Source organism: Pseudopipra pipra, chromosome 2 (assembly GCF_036250125.1).
Source record: "Pseudopipra pipra isolate bDixPip1 chromosome 2, bDixPip1.hap1, whole genome shotgun sequence".
NCBI lineage: Eukaryota > Metazoa > Chordata > Aves > Passeriformes > Pipridae > Pseudopipra > Pseudopipra pipra.
The window spans coordinates 98,936,218-98,951,274 of NC_087550.1; the positions used below are offsets into that span (position 1 = coordinate 98,936,218).

Here is a 15,057-nt window from a genome sequence, read left to right on the forward strand (position 1 = left end):
GAGCAGAAGGGTTGTTGAGGATTACGTCCTGTCGTATCTGCCAACTGACAGTGACTGAGGTAGATCTCTTCGTGTTGACCGTTCTTGAAAGATTTTATTTTAAAACCTCCCTTTGCATTTTCAAGGCTTTATTTTCAGCTATTGACCTAGTTTTTCTGGACAACTGAAATTCAAAAAGAAATGGATGCTAGATAGATAAGAAATACAGACTTCAGTCTTAAAAGTTGGGCTTAAATCCTGAACACAGCATAGCATAGCTGACTGAAGATGGTAAGTAAAATACATTCAAGGTTGAGGTGTGAAAAATAGTGACATTGTCAAGTATATTCACTACTTCTAAAATATTTTATGTTTTTTGGTTGATATTTACACTTTTGGTTAAGGACTGATGAGATAGAAAGCTACTAAATGGGTAAATAAATAAAGACAAATATTAAAACTAGTAAACAGAAGGAGAGAAAACCTGGAGAATTGCACTGTCCAAGTTTACACAAAGAGTTAGTATGGCAACATTTTTTTTAAGAGGTCTTTTCCTCATGGTTTTTTCTGGCTGTGTTCCTTTGTATGTGTGCAAAGCCTAATGCTTTTAGTTGTTATGACTAAAGGAAGGACTCCTAGTGTAACAGAAGAAATCGTATTTTTCCTGCCTAACTTTCCCATTTCCACTTTAAAGTGCACTGTCAAGTGGAATCATATTTGGGGATCTAAGTATGAAAGGTTCATGTTTAAATTATTCAGCTTGGGAAGACTTCTGCTGTGTAGTTTTTATTCTCCCTAGCTGCAGGTGATCTGAAGACAAGGCATTAAAGCCACTTCTAGTTTTCATGAGGATGGCTTCAGCTTTGTGTTTGGGTTTTGATTTTTTTAAATACTTTTTTGAGAATTTTTTGATCAATGTTGTTTTGGACAGCCGGAGTCTCTTTGGAAAGCTTGCACTTTGTGGAATGTGTAGTTTCCCTGCTGAAATTAAAACTCAGAGGGGGTAACTGAATACTCCCTGCCATCAGTGCATTGCCAGCCTGAAGAAAAAACAAACATACTCACTGAGAACAATGAACATTCCTTGAAACTCTAGGAGACAGATTTTTGCCCCCCCCCTCCTTTTTTTTTATACAGACAAGAAAAAGACCCTGTTGTGGTGTTTTGGGCCCAGGTGGCAGGGCCCAGGAGCTTCTCACCCTTGTCGTTATTTTTGGGTGCCTTCCTTGCCTGGGGCATAAAGGCTGCAAGTGGTTGACATTTATATTTGGAATTTAAAGTGTGTCCTCCTACAAGATCCTTTCCCTCTCTGCCCCCCGCCTCCCCCACGACCTTCTCCCTACAATTTAACTGATTTAACTCTGACTTTCATTAATGTTTTTTGCACTGCTTTGCTAACCTACTGGGCTTCAGACATGTGAGTCCCAGGCTGTTCTCTGGTTTTGCTCTGCTTGACTCCAGGGTCCCCTCATATGGCAGACACTCTGTACTTGACATGTCTGAATTGAAATCTTTCCTTACATATAAGCAATTTCCACTGCTACTCCCTTGTTTTTAACTTTACTGAAGATTTGCAGAGATAACTTGGTATTCTGGTAAATTCTTGGTGTTCAGAGGATACGTGAACAGGTCAGAGGACAGGTCATAACTTGAAAACTAGATGTATGGGGATGTAGAAACTTGCTCTGTCTTTAATTATCTGTGGGTTTTTTAAGATAAGTTCTGAAAGTAAAGTTGCTTGATTAGTATTAATAATGAGTGTTTTAGAATGGGATATAAGACTAAGCATTTTTCATGGCATTCTTTTTGGCTTAGATTTACAGGCCCGAAGATTTTTTAAGAACATCTATCATAAAATTACATGAAGAGAGCTTTTATGTGCCTGCACTGAGATTGAGTGCTGTATGAGATCATCCTAGAGTACTTTCATCAAGAGATATTGCTTTTTTTATTAGCTTATTTAAATTATATTTTTGTGGCTGGACTGTTCCTAAAACCTGTACTGTGAGCTTCAGAATTCATGAAGTTAGGGTTCCTGTGGATTTATCTCATTGCTGATTGACTTTGGTGCCTCAGAAGATGGCAGTTCTTTATGAAGCTTTCTGCAGTTGGGGTGATTACCAGGAATTACTCTTTGTAGGTTTGCTGGCATTTAATAATGGGGGACTTGGAGATACTGTAGTCAGTGCAAAATATAATGGAGACACAAATGAAAGTCTTTGCTTTGAAGATAAAGTGTCAAATGTACAAGAAGATGTACATATGGATTATGAGCAAGTGAGGGAGGAATAAAATTAAATGCATAGATCATGAGGCCAAGCAACTCAGAAGCCAGAGGCTGCATTGACAGCAGAGGAGATGGGAAGAAACTGAGAAAGCCAAGGGACTGAATTGCAAGTGTTCGACATTTACAGTCCACCACTAAACCATAGCCATAAGTGCCACTTCTTTTAAAGGGATGGTCCCCCCCACATCCGATGAAGGATAGAGATTCTCCTTAGCCCTCCTTTGGTTGCTAATGTATTTATGGAAATATTTCTTTATTGCCTTTTGCAGCAGTAGCCAGATTAATTTCTAGTTGGACTTCGGGCCTTCTAATTTGCTCCCTGCAAAACCTCACAACATTCTTGTAATCCTGGTTTTAAATCTGCTCAAACTGTTGGTACTTGTTAATCTGTCTGTTCAAGCTTTTGAGGTTTGTTTTAAATTTTGAAAATGGATAACTTTTTGCAATGTGGGGGTTTTTAACTTCATTGGGGTGGGAATTGCAAAAGCCTAAATCTTTAATTTATCTTGTATGTGTTTTATCCCATGTTATGAACAGCTGTGTAAAAATTCAATGCGTGCAAGAGATGCCTGTGGCAGCAAAATAATCTTCCAGTGAATTTCCCTTACTATCGCTGTTTTTCAGCAGTGTGACATCGTGTCTTTCTTGGATCTCAGACCATCATCTCTTCTTCTAGTCAGACCTGTTAAATAGCTTTGTGGATTTTAAATTCTCAGATGTTTTCCTAAATGTTTATGTTCCTGATGAAAATACCTTTGTTTTCCTGACCAGCTTGTTAAGCAGTATTTTGAGGTTTCATTGCATTGCCAGATTTTTGGAGTTGACTGTGTGGTAAATGTTATTGACTATGTGGTTAATATTATTGACTGTCTTCTCTAGAGAACCAGATTTTAAAATGCCTGCCCAAAGCTCTATTTGCACGTATGATTACATGTTCAGTATTGAACAGAGGTCAAGATCACAGATGCTTTTCACAGGATGGGTGAGGTTGGAAGGGACCACAGTGGGTCATCTGGTCCAACGTCTCTGGTCAAGCAGGGTCATCCCAGAGCACATTGCACACGATTGTGTCCAGACAGTTCTCGAATATCTCCAATGAATGGATACTCCACAACTTCTCTGGGCAATCTGTTCAGTGCTCAGTTGCACACACAGCGAAGTTCTTTGTTGTATTCCCAAATTTCCCTCAAGCTTTCTAGTTTTCTCAGAAGGTTTTCACTCTTTTATTTCTTTCCTATCCCAATCGTCTCTGTATCATTACTATTTCTTTACAGTGTTTTTTGATGTACCTTCTTAATTACACTAAGCACTTAAAAACTGTATTAATTTTTGTTGAAGCCAGTACTGAGAACTCATTATCTTAAAGGTGGCACTGTGCAACCTCAATAATTCTACCATTTGATACACGCTTTTTTTTCCAGATAGAAGATGGGAGCAAGGCTGCAGCTGTGGACAAGTTACTAGCTGGGGATGAAATTGTTGGCATCAATGATGTGAGCCTCTCTGGCTTCCGACAAGAAGCAATCTGTCTGGTGAAAGGTTCACACAAGACGCTGAAGCTTGTAGTAAAAAGGTAAGTTTGTGTCCTTCAGCTGGAAAACCAAATGTGCTTCAGGCTATAAGCTACTCGGCAACTACTTTTGCCAAGATTTGGCAAGTTAATGGCTTTCATCCAGTGTTATTAATGTACATATTATGTGGTGTTACCTCCTCCTTAAACACAGACCCTTTATGGAAGAAGAGGGTCTGATCAGCCTGATCAGAGCAAAAACCGAGACAGTGTATTCTGTTGTGATGAGTCAGGACACTGTTCCTTTCTGTCCTCCTGAAGTGCAGTGCCCAGAGCAGGCTGTCAGCCTTGCTTCCCTGCCTTTGGTGTGCCGACATGGGCAATGCTCTTCAGTGCATGTGCTGTGCAGGCCTGTTGTGCTGTGAGGAGCGGGTTACACGGGGAGCTTTTGGAAAAGCATTTTCCTGCTCTGTGATAATATTTGAGGTCTCAAGCGGTTCTTGAGTGGTTTGCGTAAAGAGTACTTTCAGTTAGTTCTTAGTGAAGGGGAAAAAGTGAAACAGTTTATCAAAACAGAACACATTTTTGGTATGGAAATTTTTTGTTTTGTAATTTTGACTTGTGACTTTTAAGTTGACGCTATTTTTACTAACTTGAGTTAAAAATAATTTTCATAAAATTATTTTTGCCAGAAATGAGCTGATATTAAAGTAAGTTAAGTCTTGTAATTCCTGAAAAGAATTCAAACCAGGAAATCTGAAGAACAAGATATTTCTCAATAATTTTCTACTCTGGAATGAAATGAATCAGAGTAATTTTCTAATTAATTACTTTTATCAAATTATACCAACCAGTCTTTTGTGTAAGAATTTTGGGTGTCTGTTAGAATAAAAAAAAAATTTGACACGGCACAGAAAATGCTGAGAGTTTGGATTTGGTAGGTATGATGATCCAGTCCATGAAGATAATGACTGTTTGAGGCTGTCTTAAATTTCATTTCTTTTGAAATAGAATGATAGGTAAGAGAGGTACAGAAGAGTGCTTTTCACCTTTGGTTTTAGAAGGTGTTTTTGATAGAAGGAATTATGGGAACCTGAATCTCTTTCACAGCTGATAGTTTGTATCCTCAACAATAGCTAATTCCAGAAGCTCTCACCAAATTTTCATAGCGCTGAAGTTAAAAAATGCAAAATAAAATATATTCACAACTACCATAAATCATTCAGCAGTTCCAACTTGCGCTGGCTATTCCAGTAAAAGCACTTTTGTTAGCAGAGGTTACATCAGCTGTTTCTGTCACAGAAGGGGAGAAATTCAGGGTTTAGAAGTTTTATAGACATTGAAGAATCTGCCAAGACAGCAAGTCTTAATTACTAGGAAAAGCTTCAGACCAATAGAAAGATTCCCCCTCTCTTGGTGCTTTTCAGTTTTATGATAGTAATCTGCTGAGAATCTGTGAATTCTGATCTATCTTTGCAAATGGCAGAAAGTTTGATGCAGAAATACCCTCATACAAGACTATGTCATTCTCATTCACTTGTACTTCACTTCATGTATATGATTTTGGAGAACTTTTATACAGATAATCAAGCACTGATTTGTTCCTGGGGATTTGTAGCCATTCTCTGCAGGCAGCAGAGCCCCATTGCTATGTGTGCCTCTGTGCAGTTTGGTGCAAAACTGATGGGTTTTCATCAGTCCTTTATTACCCCTCCCCTTTTTCCTTCCCTAGCACATGTGCAATGGGCAAAAGCAACCTAGCTGTTGTAGCCAAGAGTCTGAAACAGTGCTGTTGTTAGGGAAAACATTTTTGTCTTAAATTCATGAAGACTTCCATAGCTCCCAAAAGAGGCAAGAACCTTTTAGGTCATTGACAAGCCTGCATAATATTAGATAAAATTTCATAAAACTTACTGAATGAAATTAGCTAGGGCTTTTGTCTGTGGTTTTTCAACTTTGCTCTTTCTCTTGGAAAGTTGCCTTAGGACATCAGTCCTTTGACGGTCAGAAACCTTTTAACATCCAGTCTCGTTTTGTTCTCGGCCAGCTTGTTCTCAGGCACTGCTGTTGCTGTGCTGAAATAGCATTTCTTTTCCTGTTGGAAGTTCAAATGATGCAAGCTTTTATAAAAGCCTTGTTGCATGCTTTCTTTCAGAAGTTATGGTTTGAACAACAGTATTAGTTTTGTTTTGTTTGCCCTAAATGTTAGGCTGAATTTTTATGAGTGCTTTAAACAGTCCTGTCTTTAAGTAAACCAGTTGTTTAGTCTTTGTGTGAGCACTCCTGCAGGTCTGAATTGAATTGGATCAGGGAACTGATCTGACTACAAAATTACTTGAGTAAGTAGGTTTTCAGCTGGATAGGACCACCACTTTTCAGAGGCAGTCTCCCCTTAAATCAATTGCAGCATCTTGAAATAGCTGCCTTGGCATTTTTAGACTATTTCAATCTTCTTCAGATCCACCCTTCCTGTTCTCTGGGGAGACTGGGGATAGTCCCAGAATTCCCTTTCATTGAGTTACATGTAAGATGAAGTATTGATCTGCAAGTCATCTCTTTGTCTTCTTGCCCGGCGTCCTTTGTTTAGCACTGTGATGCTTCTCTGTAGCATTGATTTAACATTCCCTGTGGGTGTCGGTGGGATAATCTGAGGCACAAAATAGGCAGAAGATTCGAAGTTCAACCCAATTCTGAAGGCTATGGCAATCTTTGTTTTAATCATGTTTGTTCTTGCTATCTGTGAGAGTTAGCTTGGGTAGCCAAGATCTAGATTCTATGTTTTTCCCCAGAGGTGCTTGTAATATCTATTTCTAGACTGATCCAGAAGTGAAAAGCAAACTTTTTAAATGCTATCATGATGTGAAAAAAATTACTTGTTAACAAAATTCTTTTGGAAAATAGAGAATTTCCTTGCAATTAATGCCAGTATAATTAATCCAGAAAAATCATGTTTTACTCATTACTGCTGAGAAACATGTCCATGTGACATTTCTCCATACACGTCACTCCCTCAGTGCAGTAGTGCCACAACCTGATCATGTATTGATCTAATTATTTCTGTACCTGGAAAGCAGTAGGGCATGCTATTGTCACTTTAGAGGTCTAATGTACCTACAGTAAAGACCAAGGGAAAAAGTTTTAGTGAGAGTAATGTGTTTTATTCACAACAATTAATTTGTGTATGTGACAGAAGTTTCTCAAGGGGCTTGTGTTGTTCTGCAGTGGTAGCTGGCTTCCACAAAATTATTTTTACCTGCTATTTTTAAAGAATCCAATGCTTAACTTGCATAGGGAAAATAATATTGGTTTCTAAATAAAAGCACCTGCAGTACCAAATACTCAGCATGAATGTGTTGGCTATCAACATACGTGCTTGGTCATATTTTTTGGAAACATTGCACAGTTGTGGTCTAAACCAAATCAGGACTGTGCAAGTGGTTCAACAACAAACATGATGTTTGAGTAGCTTATGTATATTGAACAAGTGCAGTGTACTTTTAGTTTTGCATTAAAAGGGGACTCAGAGGAGGCGTTTTCTCAAATGGGTATGTGGAAATAACACATCTTAATTGCATGCTAGTACTTCTGTGTAGTACTGAGTAATTTCTTGAGTAAATTTCTTTACTAGACAAATGGAAAGGAAACTGCTTAGGGCATTTCTTACAGGACTTGCATGTGATTTCTTTTGTTTGGAAAACATGTGCATATCTAGATGTATGTAAAATTGCTCTGAGTGTTGATACTGAATGTTGATATTGAGGTGGTTGCCATATTCTGTGTAATTTAATTATTTTGCATGTGCTTCTAACTTGAATTCCCTTGTAGTTATTAAATACCATCCTCATTCCTTTGCACATGCTAGACATAAGTGTATACCACAAATCCATAATAAGAATAATTTTTCACTATGCATTCATGAGACACATTAAACTGTTAAAAATTGGCACATAGGTGATGCTTTTGTGTGTGGTTTATTAATGTTACAGGGAGACTGGGATTATATGACCTTCAGGAGCCCACTAAGCTCTGTGGGTTGTCCTGTTGACTGCTTGAGTTGATTGTTAGCAACAGTGGAAACAGGTGAGCAAGGGAGGGAGTAGCCATGGACTTCTTTTCCTTAGAGTCTGCTAGTGATGGGAAGTTGGACTTTCAGTTTAGCTTGAGCGACTCTGCAGGTATTGCCAATGCCTGAGAACCAGCTTTGGAGTTCTGGAGTTTGGTCACATTGTCCATACTGTCGGCACATGAGGAGGCTTGTTGTCTTTTTTCTTTTCTATGGTAACATAAAGGCACAAAAACCAAATGCTAAAGTGCAAGCTCTTTTTGCAATGCTGAGGAGGTCCCTTGTTAAAGGAGAGGAAAAGAGAGCAAGAGCAAACACATTTGCCATCGGAAGCGTAGTCTGAATACGGACATTACTGTGCAAAATCCTAACAAGGGAGGTGACTATCATGATACATGAACTATGAACACCTAGACATGGCAAGTTAGGGTTATCTTTATTTGCATGGCACTCCATGAAAACATCAACTGTTTAATTGAAGCACAGCAGAAGGAATTTTAATGAATGTCCCGGGGGCTCCGAGGTTGTACAGTACTGTCTCAGACACCTGAGACCTGAGCAGAAATCCGGGAATAAAAATCTTGACAGTCATTTACAACATTCAGATAGAAGATCACTGAAATTTTGTTACATTCTGAGCAGAAACATGCTGAACAGCACCAGTGACCTTTCTGTAAGGGGTTTTATGTAACTTAGCGAGGAGATCTAGTCTTACGTATTTATGACCTGTGGAGCAGCTAGCTGTGTACTTTGTGGCTGCGAGAATACTCTGTGAAACTTGACAATATCAATTTGTGAGATCGCTTGGGAAGTTGAGGAATTTTTTTTTTCTGTACAACTACAAGATACAGATGGAGGAGTGTGAATTCTGTCTCTTACCTGTGTTTGGCCTTGATACTTCTAAGAAGTTTCATGCTTCTAGTATCAAAATGATACACAAAACAAGTATACATGTAGTTTTGAAGATTTTAAACAAGTATTATTTTTGTCCGTGGTTATGGTTAAATATTGCTCAATAAACCAAATGCACATGTGGAAAACCACTGTTGAGTAGGAGTAAAATCTATTTTGTCATTCAATTTGGTTTCCTTGCTTCTGGAACCAGGGTTTGTTATGGCAAAACAAATAGCAGTAGTTTCTGTCTTGTTGCTCATTAGCCATAATTTTTGTTTTTTGAAGATTGACCTTGGCCTTAACTCACCAAGAACAGATTTATTTTTTTTTTTTAATGCCTATATTTTCAGCCAGACTTTGGAAATATGTAGGAAACTGCAGCAGGGCTTTCCAGAGCTGTATCTGCATACATGTACCATTGCTGTAAGAAGTGGGCAGGTGTGATAGCCCCTCGCTACCCAGATGTCTTGGAACTGACATGGATGTGGAAGGGCATGTGCCATTGCAGATCTTTGGGAGTGGGTATTTGTAACAAATGCACTCAGCTTTCAAGTTCAAGCCATGAACATTTCTGTGTGACTGCAGTTGGTGGAAGGGCTGGGCCCTTTTAAATTCCTGGTTTGCAAATTGCCTTGAAAAGTGGGGCAGTCCATTGCTGTGGGCCCACTCTTTTGCTCTAAGCAGGATGGCCAGTTTTAAGCGTGTGCCAGGAAGGATGTCCTATCAGCCCCTGCTCCCAGCCAGATCTGGTGTTGGAGACATGAGCAGGTCGTGTGTCAGGATATGTGACAGGGCATGACCAGGGTAGGGCATCTTTTGTTTTCCTTTGCTGCTGCCAGTGAGCTACCATGGCTCACAGTGGGGTGGTAGGAACCATGTAAGCACAAACATGACATGTCGTGCGAACTACATGGCCCAGCTCAGGAGAACCTTGGGGTGGTCGTCTTGTGTTTTTAGGAGTGCCTAGCAATCCTAGCAGGATCTTTCTATGAAGGAGTGTTTAATGGAGTATCTGCCAAATAAGCCACTATGTACATATATGCTCAGTGGGTATCCATAGAAAAGGCCAGCTAGTGTGGAGGTTCACTTGTGCTTGGGATGCCCCCCACCTTCTGCACGGGAAAATCCAGGGCTGGCCAGGCCTCTACTGTGCTTCTCAGCTGTGTGATCCTCTCTACTGATGGAAGGAATGGACATGACAAAAGGGGGATCAGACACTTTCATCTTATATTTTCAGCAAATTATACCTTAGAAAAACCTTAGAAAATGGGGGACCATTTTCCCTGGTTGCCTTACTGTTGCCACAGTCACTTAATCCAATGTGTTACCAGTGTGAATCCACATTCCCTTTGCTGTAATCCTAGCATACCACCCAGGTGCTTGGATGTTTCCTATGCCAGCTGTTTTTTGGTAGGATATACATCTAAAAGACACTTCTATTTCTTAATTTTCTACCCATCTCGCCTGTTTCTTAGTTGCATTAACATGATTTGATTCATGCTATTGGTGCCATACTAATGGACGCTTGAGGTGAACATAAGCTTTATTTCCTGCAGTTGGTGGTGTATTGTCCCTGGTTTCAAGGAGTAAACTGTTGCATAGTTTTAGATGTTTGTCTTATACAGCTGTCAGGACTCTCAAATACTTATGTTGTGGCTAACATGTTTTCATCTTGTGGCAATTGTAAATTTGTAATTTATTTTTTTTACAAATCTAAAAAATCTGCCCTGTAAAACTTGAATAACAGAAAGCCAAAATACAGCAGATGTCACAATATTTTACCAAGTCAACTCTGTTAGGGCAATGTTTGGGCTACTAGAAAGGACACAGATGTTTCCTTGTAAGTAAAAGGAATCCTCTATAATTTGAATATGCTTATTCAGAAGGTTACTTGTGGCAGTGCTATTCAATTTTGTAATGTAATTACCAAAATTGGGCAATGTTGCTTTTTTGTGGAATGGAATATCCATCAGACGGTAACAACCTGTGAGTCATGACCGGGTTTTAGATTGGTTTTTTTTTCCTTCAATCCTGCATGCACTTGTCAAAATGGTTAATTTTGAGCATGAGTAGTCTCATCCAACTTAGTAAGAGCACTCACATGACTGAAGACAAAAAAGTGTACAAGTGCTTGCAGGATTTAACCATAGCTTTTTACCTGGTGGTACATTGGATTTATTCTTGAGACTGCTCTTCACTTGTGAATTTCATTGTAGATGTTAGAAAATGTAATTTGTAGTGCCTTGGGTGAGAGGGGGAAACAAGTAAACCTTCTAAAATTTGGGGATCTGCAGACTTATTTCACAGAGTACTTTCACATGCATTTTTTAATGTGTGTGATAATACTGTAGATATCTGCGGATTCCTGACTGAAACAGAATTGTAAACCCATCCATCAACTACCAAATTAATAATCGTTTTATGTCAGATATCTTCTTTGCATTTGGAAGGAATGCTTCTGTATATGTTGTATACAATTTTAAGTAATTGTTTGAGATTGCTTTTAAGCACTTAACAGTGTTGGTTTTTTAAACACTAGTCAAGAATTTTGACATGCACATTTCAGGAGAGAAGTAATAATAGTCCTGTTTCAATGTGTTACAGTTTTCTCCTTGTGTTACTTTTATTTTATGTTACATATTTCACCTCCTGAAGATTAAATGATGAGATCGAGAACTTGGTGCTTCTTATATGTTTCAGTATCAAGTATCTATCATATTGAGTGTTGAGATTTTATGCTCAACTTGCTGAAGTAACTGCATGTAACTCCTTCCAATTTGAAAATATTATAAAAGTTTTTTAAAAAACTTCTGAATCCAACCCTTAACTCCAGAAATATGACCACTTCAAAGAAGGGCAGGAATGCAAGTGTGTTGCAGCTTTAGTTACTGAATAACTGAAGAAATTTGCATCTTATCTGTTACACAAGAAACCCATGGTATTTTATGGTCATTGCTACTGAATCTGCATAATACTGGATCACCTGGCAAAACAAAGTCTGGCACAGAGATACAGCTACCACACTGCTGAGTTATACAGCCCTTATGCTTTTAGTCCAGCTTCATGCTGAGCGCAGAGGAAGGACAAAATGACAAAAGCCGAAGTTTGGGGAAATTTCTGCTGGGTTGCAATTGAAACCAGAGTCAGTTCTTTGATCTGCCTCACAGAGCAGCCTTGCCAGCAGGTGGGCAGCTGAACCAGGGGTGGCATCTGATGGGGAAGAAAGCACTCTGGGGGGTGGCAATGTCTTCAAAATCTGGCCTGGCATAGGACATGTCAGAACAAAATAGCTTTCTCAAATAAAACTTCAGTTGTCTCAGCTCATGGCATAGTTTTTTGTGGAGGCTCAGTAATTTGCATCCTGTGGCTATGGTGTTTTAACTAGGAATGAGATGAACTAAGGCTGGGCTGTCTCCTGAAATGCCCTGGGACTGGAGGAGTTGTCTTTCCCCACTCCTGGTTTTGGGTCACCTTGGACGTGGTTAGGTAAATCACAGCTGAAATCAGTGTGGGAAAACACCACACCTGTGTAGAAAGACTGGTATTTGGAATGTGGTTTCTGAGGAAGCTCAGCTCCTCTGGGAGTGCTATTGAACGGTAAGCTCGGTAAGCTCGTTGCTCATTAAGGTAAGTGGCTGGGAGGCAAAACATACCCATTGTTTCTGGCCACAGGCAACAGAAGGGTTTCCATGGCCTTGTGCCCCGAGGACATGGCAGGTTCCTTCTTGCTGAAGGCAGTGTGTTGGGCTAGCATAGGCAGCTCCATGCTGCTCTGCTTGCTAATTCCATCCCTGGCAAAGGAGGTGGTGGGGAGCGTGTCTGAAGGCTGCCCTGCTTCCTGTTCCTCACTCCTGGTCCTTTGCCTCAGTTATGGTAAGACAGCCTAAAATCCCCCGTGTATTTTGACTCCGGCTGCTGCTGTGAGCATTAGCACTATCAGAGGCTGTATTCTTCTTCAGTGTTACTGGTGAATAAAGCCTTTTTTTTTTTTATATTTACCTTAAACTTTAATTTCTTTAGCACTTTACATGGCATGATAATTTCAAAGATATTTGAAAGTAAACCCTGCTAGAACCACAATTTATAGCTGGTTTTCAATGTGTGAAGCATTTTAGATGTTTCCTAATGATAAGTACTCATTAAAAAAGGGGGTTATTATCCTTTAGAGGAATTCTGATAAATTGTGGCAAAAACTGAGGTAAGAGGATGACATCAGGAGTTTAATGTTATCTAGCCATCGAAAGGTATCAGAATGTGCACAAAATAAGGATGAGGGAAAAGTATTTATGTAGCTTATATAATATACCATAAATCCCAAGAGCAGCACTTTTATCTCAGACATCCAGATGTGCCTATCTAGTTCCCCAAGGCAGAGCAAGGAAAAACGGTTCCAGAATATGAAAGCTTTATCATGGTAGTCTATTGTGAATTTAGCAGACAGGAAGATTGATGTTATACCTCATACAACTTAATACCTCTTTGTTGACAGTGCATATCTTATTTATAAATGAAATTGCTATTCCCTCCTGCTCAAGCCTGTACAGTTGGGCTGAGGTACAAGGAAAACCAGAGCAAACTGTGATGGTGAAATCCTGATTTGTTCAAGTTAATGACTGAACTCTTTAAGGGCACTAAGGCTTGATAATTTATTTACATTTATTTGTTTTCATGGGCAGAACCAGAGCATTTGGCAGATCTCTTTAGTTTCTTTTTATGTGAAATGCAACTTACTAGGGCATAGTATAGGAAAGGAGCTACTCTGCTGTGCTGTGACAAGTTAATACTCCTTCCAGCATGACTTCTTTTAAAAGAGGTGCTGTTGACTGTAGTGTGACATTGCTGTTTGCTCCATTTTTCAGACACAGGTGTGGCTGGCAAATGGGAGGTCAGGCCAGCTGGTTACCCAATGCATGGGAGGAGAAAGCAAAAAGCAATACTATCGGCTTTATAGGTCTTACCATGGTTGACAGCAAGGCAAAAGGTGATTGTGTAGACCTTTGTGTGAATTTTGGCGCATAAGAATAGTCATTTAAGGTAGGATATGCTGCTTTCCTAAAATTTTAGGGATTTGTACAGATACCTGTATCACAGAATTCTGTCAGTAACTTGTCCGTCAAAATACTGGTTCAATTTGCCATTCTAGGAATATCTGAATATTAATAGGTTGCTTTTATTACTTCCTTTCTATCTTTTAGAGCCTCTCTGTCCCCCTAGAAGTACATGAGTTAAGCACATGTTTGTATTTTTATTTTATTGTTTTCAAGTTCTAGGTCATTTCTTTTTTAGGAATACTTTTTGGAAACCATTTCCTTTTATGATAAGATACTAGAAGCTGAAAATGCAAAAACAGGAACTCCTTCTGTTTTGCATGGAAAATGCTGCAGTTCCATTTGTTACTTCCAGAAAAATAGGCTGACTTAGTTGTTACAATTTGTTGGCACTTTTCTTGACAAGATAAGTAGGAAGGGAGTACAAGGTATTGAGATACTTGGTGCATGGAGATCATAAACAGCAAAACCACAAACACAGTTTTGTTGTTTTAGTTCATTGCCTTGAGTTTTAGTCAGTTATAAACATTCAGAAAAATATGGTGGTATCAGAAAACTTGTTAATTTCAAGTGTCTCAGTTGGAGTGAATCATTTTAAAGGTGCATAAAATCCAAAAACTGCTGAGTAATCTCCCCTTGAAAACAAAGAGAAAGAGCAATAAATGTATCTCAAATTCCACCTTCAAAAATGGAGACACCCATAATATATCCTGACTTGTGAAGTTCACAGCTGTAGCAATTAAATGTCTGAGGACTCCTTTTAAATGTGCAAATAAGACCACCTGACCACAACATGGGTTTTTTTATTATTCCGTATAGTTTCAGGTCTAAATTTTCCCTGTAGCTGTATCCTTTGCTGGTAGCGCTCTCTTGTGGCTGTTATTTTCATTAAACTACTTAAGGGATTTCAAAACTATGTGTATCATTTCAAGATTTCTACCTTAGGACACACACAGTCTCTTTTGCATAAGCATTCCTAAATTAAATGTGGTAATACATATTTTAATAATGCAGGAAGGTCATTCTAGGCAAAAACATGCCAAGTGTGCTTCCCAGAAGATCTCAAAGGGGCAGGTGTATTGAGAGTTCAGGTTTTTAACTGCTTTTCTTGGTGTATTTTTGTCTAAAAGCCATATGCCTGTGGACAGACAGGTGAGAAGCTCAGAGGGGAATGAAGTCTGCTTTGGCAGCAGAGTCAGGTGGAGGAAAGACAGGGATGGGCATCTTCATTAACAGGCTTGATCACAGATGCTGCTCCTCCTGTGGCGCCACTGTC

The 15,057-nt window shown here is 39.2% G+C and overlaps 1 protein-coding gene across 2 annotated transcripts in view; it reads left to right on the forward strand.

The window, feature by feature from the left end:
* The window catches only part of SHROOM2 (shroom family member 2), a 124,866-nt gene that overhangs the window by 46,761 nt on the left and 63,048 nt on the right, over window positions 1-15,057 (forward strand). For both annotated transcript variants that reach the window (XM_064646584.1, XM_064646585.1), the window contains exon 2: window positions 3,688-3,839. In XM_064646584.1, the coding sequence (XP_064502654.1) occupies window positions 3,688-3,839 (152 nt within the window). The remainder of the gene's footprint in view (window positions 1-3,687; window positions 3,840-15,057) is intronic.